The sequence below is a fragment of the Rhagoletis pomonella genome, unplaced genomic scaffold (assembly GCF_013731165.1).
Source record: "Rhagoletis pomonella isolate Grant_MI unplaced genomic scaffold, Rhpom_1.0 Rhpom_scaffold_00004, whole genome shotgun sequence".
Lineage (NCBI taxonomy): Eukaryota > Metazoa > Arthropoda > Insecta > Diptera > Tephritidae > Rhagoletis > Rhagoletis pomonella.
In genome coordinates, this window is record NW_023458558.1 from 29,382,238 (window position 1) to 29,394,063 (window position 11,826).

The following is an 11,826-nucleotide window of genomic DNA, read 5'->3' on the forward strand; positions in this document are numbered from 1 at the left end:
TTGTGCTGATTCTTCACGAGCTAAATGATGAACAAATTTTATACTGGGTTCTTAATTTTTTAAAATGTATAATTACATAAATTTTGGTACATTGCTTCAAATAATTACCGGGAACGTTATAAAATTAAAAAAGGAAATTAAATTTTATGGAATTAGCCATACGCAGATATGGCAATACCTCGAAAATTGCGCACTTTCTTTACCCTATTTGACATTTCCAATTGTCACTATTTGTCAACTTTCAGGTTACGATTTTCGATTGGAATTGTTGGCTGCTAGGAGATTTCGATAGCCCCGTGAAGAGGTAATTTTTCTATAAATTAATATTTAAATACAGAATTTCAGAATTTCCTTTGTAACAAAACTCCACAAATGCGATACCATTTAAAGACAAATGTAAGCATTCAAATCCGTTTCCGTTGCAGATTTTTGGTGGTTGAACGCAAATTACATAACGCAGTACTAACTCATCACAATGTCCCAAGCTCCAGTACGTGTATCGCCATTGATTAAATTCGGCCGGTGGTCTTTACTACTTGTAGGCGTAGGCTATGGTGCCTTCCATCAAAACAGATTATCAAAGAAGGAAGTAAAGGTGCGCGAAATCGAAGCACAACAAAAGGAGGTGCGCGATGCTAAATTGGCCGAAGAGAAGAAACGTGCGGCTGATGCGGAAGCTCGTGCTCTGGCGGAACTCTCCAAGCCAACTCCAAAGAAATAAACCATTTCCACCCGAAGGATTTATAGTATAGATTATGCTCACCACAATCGAAATGATGCGAAGTTAATAAACAAAATATGTAATAACATCAATTGATTGTGCATGCCAATTTTTGGAAATCGTGACATTCAAGGCTTATATTTCGCAGTACTGCGACCGGTGTTTATTAATTCTTATTTAAAACAGACGGATTTTTGAAATATATGTATGGTGTATGTGATGGATTTAAAGAAATCGTCGGTGAACTATTTGTGAAAGGTACTTCGTTTATCATCCGAGGAATATCTAGATTTAGCTACGTAACACCATTGTACACTCAAATAAGATGCCATTTAATATTTTAGAGTTCTGTAGAAATTTTGCTTGGTAGATGAGCGTACAAAATATGTAACCATTTTCATGAGGTTTTAAAATTCAATAATGGGATGATTAAGGATTTTGTTATTGCTATAGCCACAACTGCGGATAAGTACTGTTTAAATGAAACTAGGAGACGGCGTATGATAGTCTAACTTGCTATCGTGGTCAAAAAACAGCAATTTCAGTAGTTTTTAATTAAATATTTAGTCATCCGTTATTGAGAGAGTTCATTTTTCTTTACTTTTGTGTTGCGTTAGTTACATCAAATATCTTAATTGCAGTTATGCAGTTTTATTAATTAAGCGAATGCTCTAATCAGAAAACCCGCAACTACTTGTCAAATTCGTTTCCAATAAGATATCCACAGCTGATTGCAATCATGCAGTCAAGTTCCAGCTTAGTATTGCCATATCTTTTCGAAATGTAGAAATAAATAATTATGCAAATACATTTAAAAACTAGTCTGGCAGCGTTCTGATACTCAACTACCTGCTTGTTGAAATCCCGCGAAATTGCAGTTTTGAGTGAAAATTGTTGGATCAATAAAACTAAAGTATATTTCGCCTAATTTATTTGGAGCAAAATTAATCAATACATGTAGCATGGCGAACAGCTCGCTTTTTGGTGGTTTTAATGCAGTAGGAGGTACCAAAAATAGCAACAACCAAGTTAAGCAGCCTGTGCAGTATGCAACGCCAGGGCCCTTCACAAAGTCAAAACTTTTTCAGGATTGTCCGGAAGCGGATATACGTGTGCTCAAGGAAGCAGCCGCCAAAGTCGTTGCCCAACCTGGTAAGCTATTTACCATGTACATAACACTTCTTAAATTTGATTTGTCAATTACATAATTTCGCTGTAGCATCGGTTTTACTGCACTCGCCCTTATCGACAAAATGGTCGCATTTAACAACAGGCTGTTCCGCTTTGGATAACTGTTTACGAGGCGGTATCGTAACGCGTGGTATAACAGAAATTTGCGGGGCTTCGGGTGTTGGAAAAACACAATTGCTTCTGCAATTATCTTTGACGGTACAACTACCTACTCATCTTGGCGGTTTGGGCAAAGCAGTTGCCTTCGTTTGTACTGAGGACGCATTTCCTTCAAAGCGTCTATTTCAATTGGCCAAAGTATTTGAAAAGCGTTTCCCCGAAAACCAAACCAACTATATGGGAAATATTTTCATAGAACATGTATTAGAGGCGGTAAGAGTAGTGGATATCTAAATGCTTTTATACCTGTTTCAATTCTCTCTTTCTCTCGATGCCACAGGATGACCTATTGCAGTGTGTGGGCGCCCGATTGGCAAATTTAATGGAATCAGTAAGCATTGGCCTTATTATAATAGACTCAGTGGCAGCAATTTTTCGCACTTACAACAACTACATTAAGCGTGCGCGTGACATGCGCAACCTAGCCAACCACCTGCTGCACTACGCTGATAAATATAATTGTGCGGTGGTTTGTGTGAATCAAGTATGTACCTAATTAATATGTATGCTGATCAAATAATTATTGTCAATTACTTTGAATTTGTAATCAAATCTTTAGGTCGCCACTGCGAGTGATGCCGCAAAAGAAACACCATGCTTGGGTTTAGCTTGGGCTCATTTAGGGCGAACACGCATAAAACTATCCAAAGTGCCGAAAGAAGTAAAAATCAATGATGATTTATTTACAATACGCCGATTCGAAATTGTATACTCGCCAGATACACCAAATGAAGTGGCTGAGTTTTTAATAACTGCCGGTGGCGTGGTCGATGTTCCTGTATAGTCAAAATACAATCATCCAAATGCACTTGTAAGTAAGACTTAAAATTTGTATTTAATTAATATATTTATTTGCCCTTTCGCATATGTAATTTTGTTATTCGCATAGTTATTGTTAAGCTTATAATGCTCATGTTTTGTACATTCAATAAATAGTTAAAGTTTGAATAATGTAATTTAATACATTCAATATTTGTAAACACGTACAATTGCACACACAACTGTGTGTGTTACAAACTATTTTTTATTTTATTTTTATCGAATAAATTGAAAATGAACTCCCACGTAAGCAAAGTTCGGCTTGGGTAAGAATTGTGTTGTTGCTGCAGCCTGTAGGTTCATAAATACGTACATGCAAATTGCCATACATTCATATCACACCCTAAATCAAAAACAGGCACATAAAGAAGGTGGTGAAGAAGAAATTATAGCAGGCTTAGATGTATGATCTGTGAATTGTTTTATGCATATAAGTCAAGCTTGAAAAATTTTCATTTGTGACTATTTTTGATTCAGGGTGTGATATGCTCCTGCAGCTTTTTCGTATACATTAAATTTTTTTGTCTTCCTAATTCTTTTACATATTTTCATTTATCACATTACACCCAAGTTAACATCGATTTCGTTTACTTTCATTTTCCCTCTTCAATATCTTCAATAGTATGTACTTGCATTTCTATAGTGTTCATATTCGAATTTCGTGTGTATAGTTTAGTTAGATATTATATTTACAATTACATAATAATTAAGATAAATTTGTATATTTTACTTTTTTAAGCGGATTTATGGCAACACTTAAGCAACAATTGAGCGTTCCTTAACACTTACCTAAGTTGATTAACTGCAGCGAAATGGGAAAATGATATACTATGTACAAGTATGTGTGTACATGTTTACACATCTACTTTTCAATAAGCAAAAGTATTAGCAAAACTATATATTTAAATTTAATTCGATTGTTCAATGTTTGTTTATCTTAACTCTTACACATCTATGTATGTATGTAATACATAATATGTATGCACATCCGTGTACGTACAACATTATTCAGTTTAACTTAAGGTACTAATCTATCCATTCATTAATTGAGCTTCTTTCCTGCGCCCACAGTTTGTTCTGTAAGCCAGTTACATACATACATACTTAAATTCAAGAAAAAGTATATTTTGTTCATTTTTGTGTTCTATTTAATTTTTGGCACAGTTCAATTTGACTGGAAGTTCGCTTCACAAAATCTTCCTTTTTAATTTTCAACATCGCGCATCTCTGCATCCTTGTCCTCCTCATGCTCTTCGTAATCATGTTCATCGATAATTGGCGACTTTACATCTGTTTCCTGTTCCATCACCATCTCTTCTTTTGCCATATCTGCCCCACTTTCTTTCTCCACCTTTAGCTGGTTTTCTTCGCTTGTCTTTGCTGCTGTACTCGTTGCTTTTTGCAACTCTTTCTCGAGGCTACTACCATTTCGTCTTCCAGCTGCATCCGTTCTATCCACATTCAATTTGGCACTGAGTAGCGCATTCGATATTTTCGAGGCGGCCAATTTGCTTTCGAAATCCATGTCGCTAAAGTGCAGTGGACTATGATTGCTGGCAGCGCGCAACAGGCTTAATTGCAGTTCCCGATGCTGTGGCGATTCCTCTAATTTGATTTCGAGTTTCTCTGTCTGCTCCAAAGGTGCGGCTGGCTCAACAGTCAGCGGGATGGCGTGTTGTCGATGATGAGCATGCGAATGCGAGTGATGGCCAACACGATGGTGGTGGTGGGGGTGATGGTTGTGCTGTTGTTGTTGTTGGTGATTATGCGGATGTTGTTGTGCATTCTCTACGTTTTTGTTGCTCGACTTCCCACTGGTACCTGCAGTTTTCGGTGTTGTTACGCTGTCGCCTCCTCCACCGTTGACCAGTGCTGCGCTGTTGCTGTTTACACTCGCTGCCGTTGAATTTTTTGCGGTTTTCTCCAGTAGCGCATTTAGTTGTTTTTTGATTTTGGTCGCTTGTTTTGCAGTCAATTTGGCGCTTAATTCGCTCGTGGCTGTGGTGCGATGTTTTTCATTGCTGCCACCAATGTTTGGGGCGCTGTTATTTGTATTGTTGTTGTGGTGGTGCTGCGATTTTTTTCCCGACGTTTCCATTGCTGTTGTTGCAGCAGTAGCACTGGAACTCGTTGATGCGGTGCTGCTCTGGGTTTTACCGTTGTTTTCAGGTGCATTTTTTGAAGGGTTTGTGGTCTTGTGTTCGGCGACCTCGGAATTGGAAATGTTATCCTGTTTCTTCCACTTTGTTCTACGATTTTGGAACCAGATTTTCACCTAAAGGAAATAGAAAGACAAAAATTAGGATTAGCTAAACATATACATATGTATGTTTTGGTATATATTAGATTTGACCCAACTAGGACAATGGATTAAAATAGGATAATTTAGCAATTTATATAATCTGAGTCTGCATAATACTTAAATGGCATGTGATCAACGAATTCTTTCAGTTTCAAGCGTTTTCATTGATCTCAGAAAATTATATTGACCGCAAAAGGAAATCACTCATTTTCTTACGTGTAATTAGAATGGAAAACTAAAGGCTCGACGCGGGACCTCTTACGATTCTCATAGAGAGGGGAGATGCATGGAGGATCATTACTATACCACACGCTAAGATTTGAGTCTTGTCCATGTCGCATTGCAGGATTGTTTTTTTTTTGTTGATGTGGTCTAATGTACATATACAGTTTATGTACATATTTAATAATGTTTAGAATATAGAAATTACAAGTTTTGACTATCAGTAGCTATTCTTTCCTTATTGCGACCAAAACAGTTAAAGCTTTCGATAATAGTGACAGTAACGATGAAAACATATACCGCAGGATAAGCTTTTTAAAGCTTTCTAAATATTTTATACGGACGCTCAGGGTGAAAGCTTTCTGTGGTCGTCATTGTTCTATATCAGTGGCGACTGAAACGTATTTTGTGAGAGAAGCTTTTTGAAGACTATGAACTCGCGGCGATCGTCACTGACCTATACAGTAAGCATTAGTAAATCCGCTTAAGGAAGGCCTGATTCCTGGAAGTCCGAGTTATTTCAGAAGAGTTCTCTTACAAAAAAATCACATTTTAACAAGAAGTATTTAAATATATATGTACATAAATACAAATATACTTCGAAATACTTAACACCTCTAGCCATACATATTTCATGCCTAGGTATTTTCATAACCCAAATATTTTACAAATGTGCGAACATTTTTTCATACGAAAAACAAGTAACTAAGCAAAAAAGCACAATAAATTATAAAAAATTCTTCTTCAGCTCCTGCCAAACATCTCAATAGCTTGTAAAACAGCAGTGTAAAGTAAAAAATTATAAATAAACAAAGAATGAATGATGAACCACGAAGCTAAATTCAAAATTGTATGAGATGTTATACCTGAAAGTGATGAGCATTTCCTGTTGACACACGAACATACAGCATTGATATATGTGTGTATGAATGTGTTAGGAAATAAAATCTGTCAAGAAAAACATTCGTGTGGAAAATTATGGGCGAGAAAATAAAAGAAATAAAAAGAAAAAAATTAAGAACTGCGCAGAAATGAATAATTCAAGAAAAGTGCTGCAATTAAATGAAAACCAATGTGACGTGAGATGAGAGGGTCTAAACATGTAAATCTCAATCTCACATACTCGTCGGCCTGAAGAATGTCAAAAATCTATATAGGCTTCTTAAAGTGCACAGAAAACCCTAAGAAACGTAGTTGGCAATATCGAGCCCTGACCGCCAAAATAACGTAAGCGACATTTTTTTCAAAATTTTCTCTTTGATGCATCAAAAAGAAAATTTTGAAGAAAATTTCGCTTACGTTATTTTGGCGGTTAGTGCTCGATATAATCGGCCGATTCTTAATAACACCGCGCCTGTTTGATCAACGGAGATTAGGAGGACGCAGTCGGTGAAGCTTTCGACTTGTCAGAACACCGCACTCCGTAAGGCAGAGGCAACGAGATGCCTAAATTTCTTCTCGTTTGATACCGCACGAAGCATCCGAACATATACACACTTGTTGGCACAACGTGCAGGCAGACCTACATCGTACAATTGCTAGACATGACATTTCCGCCAAGATATTAACGACAATCAACGAGAAACAGTCAAAAGATACCTGTTAAAAGCGCAAGCCTTAATATTAAGTTTAAAAGGTCGCGCATTGCGGATTTCTATTTTCCATACAAATAACTTAGAAAAAAATTAGATGTTCTACAAAAAAGTCTCATATTTTTTTGATAAACCTACTGGTTTAACAACTATTCAAACTTAAAGTTGTTAAATTTATGTCATTATTACAACTTTTTCTCCTAATTTAGGTAAAATAATTAAAGTTATTTTCAACTATAAAAAAAAAAAAAAAACATTTAAAAATTGAAATTGTAAAGTTTGCAAATTAATTTTAGTAAAAAAACCCTATTTTGAGGAAATATTAATTAAAATCCTTTCTATTGTATTGAGTTATGTTCGGAAGATTGTTTTATACTTTTTTCACTATTTAATGATAATTTAAATTATTTTACCTAAAATAAGAGAAGAAACTGTAATAATGACATACATTTAATTTTAAGATTGAAAAACCAATAAATCAGTAGGTTTATTAAAAGATGATCAGAGGCGCTTTTTGTAGAGCGTCTAATTTCCTACAAAAATGTGTACCGCACTTTTCAGTACGATAATTCAAAGAAGAGAAAACAAATTCCAAAGTTGAAAACAATTTATTTCTAGATATTTTATGCACATGCTTACAGTGACGAGCAAAATTGTAACATGATGTAACACTTTTTATTTCAGCCACCGCTATCTTTCAAAGTTCTAACGACTTTCATACTTTTGTTGTATATTCTTATTGGTACACCCCTACTCCCGCTCTCATAACGATTTGAGGTCAATCCAACAACAATAAAAAAACCTGGAGACAAAAATGTAAATTAAGGCAGATGTTACAGTTTTGCACACACTCTCAGTTTTGCATTTTACAGTTATCTTTTGCTTAGTTGGAAGTCAGATGACTTTTTTCTGTATTGTAATTTATTCAAGAAGTGATCACCAATAAATAATATGGTTAATCAGGAAACATAAATGCAAATAATAGATTTACTGCGGAAAGGCGGGACCGCAGGGAAAGTGGCAAAAAATTGCGAAGTTTGCCACATGAAAATGTTAAGACTGAGAAAAAATATAGCCTAAAGTGTTACTAAGGACAAAGGAAGTCTGTCAAAATATATTACAGTCCGATATCTTGTGAACTTAGTAGCAAGTAGCGAAGCAGCCACTACTACAGAAGCGCTTAAGGTATTAAAATTGAATGCAAATCAGTAGACAGTGAGGCGAAAAATTGCCAAATTGAGCGCAATGGATCATAAAAGAAGAAAAAAGCAAATTTGATCAAAATACATGTGCGAGTGTGGCAGCGTTTTGCTGCATCGCACGAAAACCGGACCGTTGCCTATTGGGATATGCCTTACAGAATGCAATAAAAAACACATTTTTAAGATTTAATTGAGGGTTATTTGGACTAACAAGACTTAACTAATCGCTTTCAATCAGATAGCCGGGCATGGTATTGAATCAAAGACCCAAATTAAGCCTAAGCGCATCATGTACTGCAAACTGTGAATCACAGTGGTAGGATCTTAATTGCTTGGGGTTGTATTTCAAAAATTTTGTTGGTCCGTTAGTACGCATTATGCGTAAGGAACAGTATCTGTTCATGTTTCAACAAAATTTGAACTATGTAGTCGAAAAAATTAGAGTTTCTGCTGAAAAATCAACCAAAATGCACTGCACATGTTCGCAAAGACTGGAACAAAAGAAAAAATTTGCCAATTTGAAATGACCTCCACAATCCGAGGACATGAATCTCATCGGGAATTTGCGAAATCAGCTAAAAGCGCAGCTTACTAAATATCCAAGTCCGTCCAATGGAGTACATGAGCTGTGAAAGCAAACCAAGGATATATGGGAGGCTATACCTCCAGAACTTTTACAGAGATACCCATTAGGTATGCCAAATTGCAACCAGGAACTAAAAAAAGCAAAAGAATACTGAACATTGTGTTAATAATTCTTTTTTTTTGTAAAAATTGTCAAAAAGTTGTTAAAAATATATGAGTGCAAAACTGTAACATTTGCCTTAATTTACATTTTTGTCTGCTGGTTTTGTTAATGTTGTTGAATTGACTTCAAATCGTTATGACAGAGGAAGCAAAGATGTACCAATAAAAATATACAACAACAGTATGAATGTCGTTAGAACTTGGAAAGATAGCGACGGCTGAAATAAAAAGTGTTACTCCATGTTACAGTTTTGCTCGTCACTGTATATGGAAAATAGAAATCCGTGTTGCGCGACCTTTTAAACTTAATATTAAGGGTTGCGCTTTTTACAGGTACCTTTTGACACCCCCGGAGGTATTGAAGAGGTTTGAAAAAAAATTCGTAAATTTTTTTGAATCAGTTTAATAAATATTGAATTATCGAGAATTAAGTTAATTAGCTGCAAAACGGACTCTGCTTAATTTTGCGAGAGAGGGTTTTGGTAAAGGTAATGCTTTGCCATCCAGAAACACTGCCGGCACGCATAAAGTAGTAGTTTTCAAAAGAAAGGTTGAAACACATAGCAAGGCGACCTGGAGTACCTCTATCATGGAGAGATACATCCATGCGAGCCCACTAAAGTGGTATACTGATGGCTCCAAAACTCCTGAGGGTATTGAAGCAGACGTTTACGGCCCCAGGCTGAAACTCTTGGTGCCACTAGAAACCTTTCAAAGCATCTTTAAAGCGGAAGTATATGCCATCAGTTGTGCGCAGAGGTTAACCTGCGAAGCGGGAGGATAGTAATTTTAGGCGACAGCCAGGCGACACTCAAGGCTCTTTCATCCTACGAGATCAAATCCTCAGTGGTCTTGGCGTGTATAAAGAGGCTTAATGCTCTGGCTGAGAACACTACCATTCAATTGCGTGGACAGGCTGCTGCCTCTACTCCGATAGCACGGGCCCTTTTTTAAGTCGGTCTCAACACGATAAAGGAAGCTCTTAGGAACGAAAACATCTACACATAACATAAAACTTAATTACATTACTGATAATTTTAAAGCAAAATATATAAAATCCACAGAAACTTTGACGAGTAAAAAAGCGGTACAAAATTGTTTTCTTGGCGTTCATTGTGGTATACCTTTTGTGTCTGGCGCTTTGCTGCCAAAGTTATAAATGTCACGCAAAGCTACAAAGTTTTATCTGGCATCAGCTTAAGATTTCAATTAATTTAAATCGAAGATGTTTCAAAAAAATAAAAATAAATTATAACTTAGAAAAAATCTGGGTATAAGTAAAAAATTCCCCCGAGCTCAGGGCGCGTGCTTTTCTCATGGGCACAACAGTTCAATGTTTTTCTACACATATGCACACCTATACATTCATCTACTTTTTGCTCGCTTTAATTCGTGTTTTTGCTTTAAATTTAAGAGGGTGTGTAAAGATAATTAGCATTTAATGTTCTTCGGTGAGTTGATGTTTATTAATAACTAATCATTTTCATTTCATACTAAAGCAATTTGTGTAGCGACTTCCTCTCGCCCAGTTTGTTTGTGGTGGCAAAGAAATGTCGAATATTGAAATTTTGTGGCTCATCAAAAGCTCTTAGTTAGACATTGAATGCGCTTTAGCTTTCTGGCAATTATTTTGTTTACATTTAACGTATGTATATTTCTGGCCAATTACAACATAACCCCACACCCACACACACACCCACCCACCCACTTAGCCAAAGAGAAAACGATTGATGATTTTGTTCGATGGCTTGCGCGATTGATGAAGATGGATTATGAGTGAAATGTTTTTCGTGGGCATATCTCTAATGGGGTTGCCTAATTTTTCCACACAAGAAAAATATTGTGTAGGTGTTTTGATTTTATGTGTGTATGTACATAAATATGTATGACATGTAAAGCTCTTATTTTCGACTACATTTAATCTCACTTAGAATTTAGGAAAAGGAAGGAAAATAATAGTGAAAAATTTTCTAATTCCTACATCGTTTAACTTAAATGAGAACACAAAAAAAAAATTTGTATGCATGTATGCAAGTATCTAAGAATATGATTTGTTCTACTAAATTGCTTACACTGACTGAATTCAATGTAAGTCTGCCGAAGCTTCGAGGCTTTTATTTATTTCATTTGGATGCACAACCAACCGAAACGATTAAGATAAGTGCCACGAGCTATGCAATGCCGAATGGGCGAAACTAAAATGGGCAGTTAAGTGCGTACATACATACCTACATATATAGTCAATCTTCTTGCTAACTGCACACACCAAAATGTCTATATATTTACTACAAATTGAGTCTATTCAAATATGTTGCAATACCATTTGCTCTTCGTGCATTTTTCTTGTTGTTTACATTTTACATTTACAAGAAATGTTTTCAATTGGCAATAAAAATGCTTAATGTGCGTCATCGTAAATACATCAATTTGTGGGCTGCTTGCCCGCGATCTGTGAGGTCTAATTCCAGAAACATTTGTTTAGTGTGTTGGTGTGCCAAACACTTGAGTTAATTGCATGTGGCATGCACCGCATATTCTTTGAAATTCCTGCTAAACAAATCACAATAGCAAAGTGTTAATTAAATTATGAGTATCACAGTTTGGCCACTTATGCATGTATCTCTTTGCGTTATTGAGTTCATAAGGTTTTTTTCTTGTAATCAGAACATCAACATTCATATTGATTGTATGAAAAATTTTGAAAAAAATTCTAACCAAACTACGCGTAACACGGCATATTAATTATTGAATCAACTCTTTCCGTTTGTGTTAAATAAAAAAATAATAAAAAAAAAAACAATTAGGGTGCTCACAGTTCTATATTATTGTTACGATTATCCTCGAAACCTTGAGGGATTTTCCAACTATACT

The 11,826-nt window shown here is 35.8% G+C and overlaps 3 protein-coding genes across 4 annotated transcripts in view; 2 read left to right on the forward strand and 1 right to left on the reverse strand.

Annotated features, from left to right (window-relative positions):
• Positions 1-204: 204 nt before the first annotated feature.
• Positions 205-955, forward strand: LOC118737425 (ATP synthase subunit e, mitochondrial). Of its 2 annotated transcripts, none has more exons than XM_036467899.1 (2): positions 205-304; positions 426-955. In XM_036467899.1, the coding sequence occupies exon 2, from the start codon at positions 476-478 to the stop codon at positions 719-721; it is 246 nt and encodes an 81-aa protein (XP_036323792.1). In that variant the 5' UTR covers positions 205-304; positions 426-475; the 3' UTR covers positions 722-955. The 2 variants fall into 2 exon arrangements, with proteins under 2 accessions (XP_036323792.1, XP_036323793.1); XM_036467900.1 differs by having other exon boundaries at positions 266-304; positions 413-955.
• Positions 956-1,098: 143 nt separating this feature from the next.
• On the forward strand, positions 1,099-2,945 carry LOC118737422 (DNA repair protein XRCC3 homolog). The gene is made up of 4 exons (XM_036467896.1): positions 1,099-1,873; positions 1,941-2,284; positions 2,352-2,555; positions 2,631-2,945. Exons 1-4 carry the CDS (start codon positions 1,684-1,686, stop codon positions 2,853-2,855), a joined length of 963 nt encoding a protein of 320 aa, XP_036323789.1. The 5' UTR covers positions 1,099-1,683; the 3' UTR covers positions 2,856-2,945.
• LOC118737420 (homeobox protein slou) overlaps positions 2,900-11,826 on the reverse strand; it is a 128,552-nt gene continuing 119,625 nt past the window's right edge. Inside the window, exon 4 of the mRNA XM_036467894.1 lies at positions 2,900-5,165. Coding sequence (XP_036323787.1) covers positions 4,095-5,165 — 1,071 coding nt within the window. The 3' untranslated portion in view covers positions 2,900-4,094. The remainder of the gene's footprint in view (positions 5,166-11,826) is intronic.

Coding starts and splice junctions, on each gene's coding strand:
- LOC118737422 (XM_036467896.1), top strand. CDS start 1,684: ATGGCGAACAGCTCGCTTTTTGGTGGTTTTAATGCAGTAGGAGGTACC. Junction 1,874..1,940: donor CAAAGTCGTTGCCCAACCTG/GTAAGCTATTTA, acceptor ATTTCGCTGTAG/CATCGGTTTTACTGCACTCG. Junction 2,556..2,630: donor CGGTGGTTTGTGTGAATCAA/GTATGTACCTAA, acceptor TCAAATCTTTAG/GTCGCCACTGCGAGTGATGC.
- LOC118737425 (XM_036467899.1), top strand. CDS start 476: ATGTCCCAAGCTCCAGTACGTGTATCGCCATTGATTAAATTCGGCCGG.